Source organism: Humulus lupulus, chromosome 5 (assembly GCF_963169125.1).
Source record: "Humulus lupulus chromosome 5, drHumLupu1.1, whole genome shotgun sequence".
NCBI classification, from domain to species: domain Eukaryota; kingdom Viridiplantae; phylum Streptophyta; class Magnoliopsida; order Rosales; family Cannabaceae; genus Humulus; species Humulus lupulus.
Window position 1 is genome coordinate 69,709,995 of NC_084797.1, and position 9,555 is coordinate 69,719,549.

Sequence of the window (9,555 nt, forward strand, 5' to 3'; positions counted from 1 at the left end):
TATTACGTTTAGAGTATCGACATCCTTGGCACTTACCAATTTTGGTAAGGCATCAACATTAGAATTTTGGTCATGGGGCACCTGCTGTATGGTAAAAAATTTAAACTGTGCCAGAAGATATTTATCTTTACTAAGGTAGGAGGCCATTTTTATGACTCTAGCCTGGTATTCGCCCAATACCTGATTCACGACCAATTTTGAATCATTGTATATGTCTACTGCTAGAGCTCTGACATCCCTAGAAACTCATAATCCTGCCAGGAGAGCCTCGTATTCTACCTCATTATTTGAAGTATCGAAACCAAATCTAAGTGCGCAATGAATGCAATGTCCTTCAGTCGTAATTAGAATAAGTCTGGCTCCAGAGTTGTGTTCATTTGAAGGCCCATCTACAAACAACTTCCATGTTGGCAAAATTTCTCCATCACCCTCTAGTTCCTTTTTCTCCTTGTTTTCCTCTGGAACTCCAGTGCATTCAGCAATAAAATCTGCTAAGGCTTGCCCTTTGATAGCAGTTCATGGCTGGTATGCAACTTCGTACTACCCTAGCTCTATTGCCCACTTCAGTAGTCGACCAAATGTTTCTGGTTTTTGTAACACCTGCCTGAGAGGTTTGTCGGTCAGTACCATGATAGGGGGAGCTTGAAAGTAGGGCCTTAACTTTCTTACAGCTAGCAGCAAGCAATAAGCTAATTTTTCTATCAAACGTATCGCGTTTCTGCTCCAATCAACCTTTTGCTTATATAATACACTGGATGTTGGACTCTATCTGCTTCCCTGATTAGGGTTGTACTAATAGCATGTTCAGTAACTGCCAGATATAGGTAAAGTATTTCCCCATCAACTGGTTTTGACAAGACTGGTGGTTGTGCCAAATGACCTTTAAGTTCTTGGAAATCCATTTAACATTCTTCTACCCACTCAAACTTGTTATTTCCCTTTAGCAAGTTGAAAAATGGCACACACTTGTCAATTGATTTCGAGACAAACCTACTAAGAGCTGCGATTTTTCCCGTCAGGCTTTGCACTTCTTGGTCGGAGATTTCATGTCAATTAAAGCCTTGATTTTCTCTGAATTAGCTTCAATGCCTCTTGCATTGACAATAACGCCAAGGAATTTTCCCAAGCTTACCCTAAATGAACACTTTCAAAGGTTAAGCTTCATATCATAATGCTTGAGAATAGTGAAGCATTCTGCTAGATCTGCTACGTGACCCCCAACCATTTTTTACTTTACCAACATATCATCCACGTAGATTTACATGTTGTTTCCTATCTGATTCTTGAACATCATATTTATTAATCGCTGGTACGTTGCTTTAGCATTTTTGAGTCCAAAAGGCATTACTTTGTAACAATATAAGCCTTTGTCAGTTCTGAAGCTGGTATGTTCCTCGTTGGGAGAGTGAATACTAATTTGATTGTACCCCGAGTAGGCATCCATAAATGTAAGGATTTCATGTCCTGCAGTAGCATCAGCTAGCTAGTCAATTCTTGGTAAAGGGCAACAATCTTTGGGATATGCCTTGTTTAAATCGGTGAAGTTCACACAAGTCCTCCACTTTCCATTGGGCTTTGGTACTAGGACATGATTAGATACCCATTCTGGGTAGAAGGCTTCTCTTATGAATCCAGTTGTTTTTAGTCTTTCAACTTATTCTATTAAGGCCTTAGACCTTTCTTTATCGAGTAGCCTTCTCTTTTGTTGCACTGGTTTGAAGTTATCATTGTCTATATTCAAGGCATGGCTTATAACAGCGGGGTTAATGCCCACCATGTCCTTGTGCGACTAGACGAATACATCTTGATTATTTCTTAAAAAATTTATAAGTTCACACTTGAATTCTTTAGATAAGTTTTCCGCAATTTTTACTGTTTTGGTCGGTTTGTCCTTGTCGAGTGAAACTTCCTCCAGGTTTTCAATTGGTCCCACTCTAGTATCAAAGTCTCCAAAGCGAGAATCAACATCTCCTCCTTCACTTTGGGAAAATCCCTATTTGGAGCTACTCGGTTTATTCGAGGACATTGTGGTTTGTTCTTTGATGGTGCTTACTCCCATCATTATTGCTGGCTTGCTCTCTCCTGGTCCAACAAATATCATGTTGGTCATTGCCAAGCCTTTTTTAGCAATATTGATGGAATAGTTATAGTACTCTCGGGCCTCTCTTTGGTTCCCCTTAACACACCTTATTTTGGCATTAGTGGGAAACTTCATCATTAAGTGGAATGTGGATGTAATGACTCTTAGGTCGATCAGTATCGGTCTTCCAAGTTAGGCACTGAAAACCGAGGGAGTGTCGACTACCACAAACGTGGGCATGACTGTACTATTTGTTGGTGCAGTTCCCACAGTCACTACTAGTTTAATTGTTCCAGCTAAAGTCATTCCTTCTCAAGTAAAGCCATATAGGGTCTGTATGCAGGGCTCCAAATCTCATACGGATAACTTCATTCATTCAAGGGTAGTTTTGAAAAGGATTTTTATGGAGGAGCCATTAACTATCAATGTTCTGGCAATGATCATGTTGGCAATCTGGGCCTCTATTACCAAAGGGTCATTGTGTGGAAATTTGACATGGGCTGCATCGTCCTCAGTAAATGTTATGGGCTTACATTCATACCGAGGTGTTTGGGGAGTATGCTCCTCGACAGCCAACACCTCTTCTCCTGGTTCATGGTGAAGTGTCCAAGCATAATGCTCCAGTGCCTTTCTACTTTAACCAACCAGGTGTGGTCCTCTGCAGATCATGTCCAATCGACCAACTACAGGGGCTTGTTGTAGTGGTTGTGCTAGTGCATCCATATTGGGTGCCTCGAACATACCTTCTCATGGCCTAGTGATTTTAGTGGATAAGAAATTTGATTTCATCCTTGAGTTTATTACACTCATTGGTGTCATGTCCATAGTCGTTATGAAAATGACAAAACTTGTTCGTGTCTCTCTTACTTATGTATTTCCTAATAGGATTTGGCTTCATATAAGGCACTTCAGCCTGTGTAGCATGAAAGACTTCTGCTCATGACCCTAGGTGTATATAATAGGTGGTAAAGTGAGGATTGTACTCTCGTGGCTTATCATTGTTTTTTGCTCGTTTGCTATCATTATAGTTGCCATCGTTGGAATTATTACTCTGCTTGCCACCATTCTAGTTTTTCTTACTACCATTACCATTGGTTGTCTGGTTTTAGTTAGATGTACCAGTAGTTTTGGTTGGAGCAGTACTGATGCCTGCATGGTTGGCTTGACTTTCTCTTCAAATAGCCTCTTCAAACTTAATGAACACATCTGCTCAATTTAGAAATTCTCTAGTTTAGTAGACGGTCTTTCTTCTGAGATCAGTCCACACACTACTACAAAACTATACTTAGGAAACACACGAGATACAACAGTTTTCATAGAACAGTCGTCTCGTGTCAAAAATAGACATGAGACGACAATATCTCTTGAACTGTTGTGTCATGGAAATTAAAACTTACATGAGACAATAGTTTTAGTGAGACTGCCGTAACATGTCTACTTTTAACATGAGACAACATTTCAACGAAAATTGTCGTCTCATCCAAATACAATTTTTTTAATCAAGTATTCATAAATTGTATTTTTTAATACAGTTCACTATATTATATAAATATATTCATAAAAAATGTTAAATTAATAATTTGAAACATAGAATAGATATTAGTTATATAAATAAATTATTCAAATAATTTTCTATTTTTTTAATAATTTATAATATTAATTGTTAATTCAATTGGTTATTATATTTTTATGTCCAATTTGTCATAAGGTAGGTCACCAAAACATATATATAGTATTTAGGAATTGTTAGTGATAATAGTATAAGTAAAATAATTTTTTAATTTTAATTGAAAATGTATATAAATTAAAATATTTGAAATATTTATCATCACAATCTTATATTTTCATATACTAGTGACTTGTATAGCTATAACCAAGTTAATAGAAACAAAATGATACTAGTTTTACACGTACAATTGATTTTTTTTCATTATCATTGTACTAAATTTGTTTATCTTGTAGTCGTTCTTTCATGTATGTGATATGGGATTTGATCTAGTTAGCGCTGCACATTTAATATTTATGAAGCATTTATATTGAAAAAGGAATTTAAATACATGTGTTCCTATTTTGTTTTCTTCTCAATATTGAAGTGTTATTTTAGAACTTTACAATTTTAGGCAGAGACATCAAAACTTAGTTCTATATTTTCATTTGGAAGGAATTCAAATTTGGTAATTGCAGATAAAATTGGCTTGTGGAAGAGGAAAGAATCATATTAATAATATATCTACTTTAGTCATGTATCTTTTCAAGATTAAGCAAACCAGATAACAACTTTTTCTCAAGTAGTTGTTTGAATCAAAGCTGAGCTACCACTTATTTACTTTGTTGAATTATGACTTGTCAAGTTTTTATTAATTACTATTATGGAGGAAAAGAAAATATACATTTCAGTTGCATTTTCGTGTTGTATACTTGTTGAAACTAGACATTGATTACCATTTGTTGGCAAATGCATACGGAAAATTCATGTCCATCAAGAGCATTCTAACTTACCATTACTTGTTACTTATAAATATACTTGTCTAGCTTGACTATTCTTGAAGCTCAACTCCTAGGTGCCTCTTATTACTTGCATAATTTCTATCTGATGGAGTTATGAGCTTTGATATCAATGGTGGTGAGGAGTTGGTATTATTATGCTTATAATATGAGTATTTGTTCTTATATCTATTCTTATTTTGTTAAGATGTGAGTATCTGTATCGATAATATGAGTGTGAGTTCTCTTCTAGTTGGATAGTGTTGAAATAATTTTAAGTTCTGTTTTGTGAGACCTGATTTAAGTATTGTTTATCTTCTTAACATCAAGCAAAGCTTATGAAGAATCCAAGCAACTAGTGGAGAGCCAAACAGCTCAAGGAGATGTTTTCAATTCATATCCAGTAAGTGTATTCTCTATAGTTGGTTGATTTCGGAGTTTACTTTTATTGTTTTGAAATTTTTACATAGATTAAACAAACTTGCTTCAATGTATATATTTAACTTCCTATGTTTATTTTCAATTATAAGTTTTTTGGTTTTGCCTTTAGAACTTCTTACTATCAAGCTTCAAGTAATTCTTGGATATATAGTGTCAGAAAAACTACTTATAACTTTGTATTTGATCAAAGTCCATGAAGGAATTCTTACATTGGTCTATGACAATTCACTTGGCATTTTGGTATATACAGTGTCAGGACAATTTCAATTTATTTAGTTCTGACTATGTAATACGTACTTGTTTCATTATTATTCTATTAGAAAATGAAATTAATAGCTAGCTTATTGGTAATGGACAGTTCATAATTTTTTCTATTGTTTTGTAATCTGTTTTCTAGGCATGCATTAAATGTTTTTAGTAATATTCTACAACTATAACCATATTTCTTTCTCTATATGTCTTCCATTGCTAATGGTGGAGATCTTTCTCTATGTTAAATATGTATATATAGTTTCACACGACACATATTCAAATAAATTTTACAGATATATATATATATATTAGATTAAGTCATTAGTGTTTCATATATATTTATATAGTACTCACCAAGCTATCATATAGAAGAAACACATTGGAAAGAATTTGTCAAGAGAAGGACATCCAAAGAGTTTCAAGATTTTAGAAAATTACAACAAGAAATGTGTAATCATTTACAATACCCTCATAGGACTTCACGCCATAGCTATACTGAATTGGAAGCTGATTTAGTAAGTGCATATATAGAACGAATTATGCCTGAGTTTATGTTTTCTTCATTTGATGTTAAAATTGACCTAATTTTATTATACGTAGCAAGCTAAGTGGGACACAACAGAGGAGATAGATCGATCTATACTCTGGAAGGAGGCCATAAAAGATTCTTCTGGCAACTATGTCACCGAGCGTGACAATGTCATGGGAGAGGCCATCATAAGTTGTAAAATGTTAAATGACTTTTGGTAATTGTTTTATATTTTAGTAACAAAAAAATAATTGATTCAACTTTGTACAGGAAGACATGCTTGAGCAAAGAAAAGAGGGCAAACTGATTGTAATTTTAAGTTAGCACTTACATAGTTATTGCAAGTGTATATTTTGATCTTGTAATTTTTAGATTTGGAACATACTGAGTTCTATTGATTTTGTCTGTTTGAACTATGTTGTAATCACACAGGAAATTATGAATGAATATAGTGGTTGAAAATAGAAAAATGAAAAAAAATCTCAGATTCTACATAGGACGTCGGTCTCCACAAAATTGTCGTCTTATGTATTGCAGGGGACGATGCTTGCACATAAATTATCATCTCATGTACTGCAGGAGGATGACGCTTGAGTAGGAACTATCGTCTTGTTTACTGAAGTGGATGACGCTTGCACAAAAACTGTCGTCTCATGTACCACAAGAGACAACATTTGTATAGGAACCATCGTCTCATGTACGACAAGAGATGACACTTTTATTTAAACTGTTGTTTCTTGATTTACATGGCATGACATTGCATGGGACGACTGTATTAGAACCGACGTACGAGAGTCCATACAACAGTTTAAAACCATTGTCCCATGTCAATTTTTTAGTAGTGACATGGGACCTTTTACATGAATCCCAGTCATGATGCCCATCAACTTTCCATCATCACTGACCATTTTTGACCTTGCAGCTTCCTGTATGAATCGTTGTACATAGTCATTAAAGGGTTCATTAGGCCCTTGCTTGATATCGACAAGGTTGTTGAGCTCGGCCAGTGGGATACAAGCAGCAAACAATTGTGAGTAAAAGAGCCTCACAAATGTATCCCAAGATGCAATGGCTCCTGGTTCTAGTTTAAAGAACCATTGTTGAGCAGAGTCAACTAGGGTTGCAAGAAAGATCCTGCAACGAACATCATCTCTCACCCCTTGAAAATTCATTTGCATTTCAAAGTTGTTGACATGTGAGATGGGAACTTCTTTTCCAATATACATCTTCCAAGCTGGCATCTTGAACTTCGGTGGAATGGTAAGAGCATTTATTAGGTCAGAGAAAGGAGACACTTTCCTTCTCTCTAAATCAATATCAGTAATTTTCAGAGTAATATGCTTGGATTGTCAGGGAAACTAGTGGCACAGCTGCTGGAGCAGCGACTGGGATTGTTGCAGTTCCTCCTTGTGGTGTAGGTGGGATTGCTAGTGAAACAAGTCCTGCAACATTAGAACCATTGCCTTCCCGGAGCTGGTTGAGGACATCTCATATGTAACGACCCAAATTTACTAATAAGGCTTAAGGGTCTTGATCAGTGTGCCGGGAGGGCATAATTGGATTATATGTGATTTAATGATTAAAGCATGTTATATGATTATCTAAATATCTATGATGCATGACCATGTGTATTAGTATGCATGTAGGCCCTGATTAGGTTAGAAGGGCATAATTGTAAATTTTGGCTTGTTGAGGGCATAACTATATATATTTTTGATAAATTGATGAGGCCACATTATTATGTGGATATATTTGTAATATGTGATTCAAGGCGATCCCAATGAGCGGTTTAGCGAAAAAGTCACGGCGGGGATTTATACCCGGCTCGGGGCGAGCCTGGGGTATTTCTGGGAATTTAGAGAATATATTGGGGTCAATTTTTGACATTGAGGAATATAATTGGTGATTAGTTAGGTGTCGGGAGGTAAGCGGTAAATATTAGAGACACACGAGGAATTAGCGGGAAAATTGGTTGAAATGACCAAAAAGCCCCTATGTGGATTAAAAGGCTTAGGATTTATGGGAGGGTATTGTGGTCATTTGGCTTATAAAGGATAAATGTTATTAGGATTTATGCCTTAGTGGGTTGTGTATAAAGGGCTAGAATTCTGAAGGAAAGAACGAAAAGAAAGAAACAAGAGAAGGAAAAAGTGAAAGAAAAACAGGGCAATTTCTAAGATCGGTTTGGGACTTCTTCATCATTTTCTTCTGCAGGTTTGAGGCTAGAATACAAAGGAGCTTAATGCTGAGATTGTATACTTGGGGTCTTGATCAGGTTGGGGAAACGATCAAAGGTTGTTCATCAGTTGAGGTAAGACTTTGAGGATAATATTTCAGTTCCTGGTTTTGGTGTTGAGCTAGTTTTTCTAAGCAAAGTTTTGTGGGAATCCTAGGGAGTTGAGGTTGAAGATTTGAGGAGGAGAAGGCTGAGCAAGAGTGGGAGACAACCTAGGCTAAGCTCATCCAATAGAGGTAAGGAACTTTAGTTTTAAGCCTTGTGATTTATGTGGTTTTGCTGAGTTTCTGAGCTTTAGGTCCAGCTATCGTGAATTCTTTTATTAGGGGTGCATGTGATTGAACTATGTGTGGCTGGGATGTTTGGGATCAGTGGAGGTTGTTGGTAGACTTGTTTTTGAGTTTGGTTGAAGTTTGGAAGAGTTTTGGTAAGGTCTGGCTCGGGAAAATTTGAAGGAGAAAATGTTGTGTAGGGCTGTGCTGTGACTAGCGCTACAGCGCTAGTCACTGGGCGCTGTAGCGCTAAGCCCTAAAGTTTCTGAGCCTTTTGGCTCTTTTTGTAGCACTGTAGCACTCTCCTTAGAGCATTGTAGCACTACCCTATTTCCAGAAAGGGGCTTTTGGGTTATTTTCAAGGGTTTTTGCTCGGGGGTTCGGGGTTCGATTCCACCACCCCGTTTGGTGGAATTAAGGCATCCTGAGGGCTCGGGATTGGTCCCGAGGCTAGATTTTGGACTTGAGGTTTGGTGATGATTCTGATCTACGGTTGTGACTAGGTGTACGCTAGGGCTCAAGAGGGATCGTGCTTGAGGATCAAATCGAACAAAGCTAGCAAATCTAAAGATAAAAAAATTGCACTCTGTTATGTGTTTGTGATGGGACTAAGAGCACCCTATATATGTATGATGTCATAGATGGTCTCATGCCATGGGACTGGTCCCGAGGCTAGATTTTGGACTTGAGGTTTAGTGATGATTCTGATCTACGGTTGTGACTAGGTGTACACTAGGGCTCAAGAGGGATCGTGCTTGAGGATCAAATTGAACAAAGCTAGTGTAACGCCCCAACCCCTGGGACCGTTACGGTGTGCCTTGTAAACAGTGCTAAACTCGCTAATCGAGTCGTTTGGCCAAAATCGTGAACTAAGTATGATTAGCGGTTTAGGGATTAAGCATTTTGGTTAAGATGTAACGTTTCACTAGAACGTTTAATTTATACATTGGGATCCCGAAAATAAAGTTTCAGAGTCTATTACAGAAAACATTTACAACAGGCCGTTCTAAGCGGCAAAACAGGGTTCAACCCTAGTTCCACTTTAAACCTCGGCCGTGGCAGACGAGCAGCTGCATATGTATACGTCATCACCTAAGCTCTCCAACTCAAGGATGGTCCAGCTTCCTCTTGTTTTTACATGCACCACGTAGCACCCGTGAGCCAAAGCCCAGCAAGAAAACACAATAGAGCATGATATAATATCAACAATGATCATAATAACCATTCGGGACTATCAGTCCAAGCCAATAGGTGACAATAG

The 9,555-nt window shown here is 37.1% G+C and overlaps 1 protein-coding gene across 1 annotated transcript; it reads left to right on the forward strand.

Moving 5' to 3' along the window:
* The first annotated feature begins 2,318 nt into the window (after positions 1 to 2,318).
* On the forward strand, positions 2,319 to 6,007 carry LOC133779213 (uncharacterized). The gene is made up of 5 exons (XM_062219200.1): positions 2,319 to 2,677; positions 4,043 to 4,054; positions 5,035 to 5,245; positions 5,605 to 5,772; positions 5,858 to 6,007. Exons 1-5 carry the CDS (start codon positions 2,319 to 2,321, stop codon positions 6,005 to 6,007), a joined length of 900 nt encoding a protein of 299 aa, XP_062075184.1.
* The last annotated feature ends 3,548 nt before the right edge of the window (positions 6,008 to 9,555 follow it).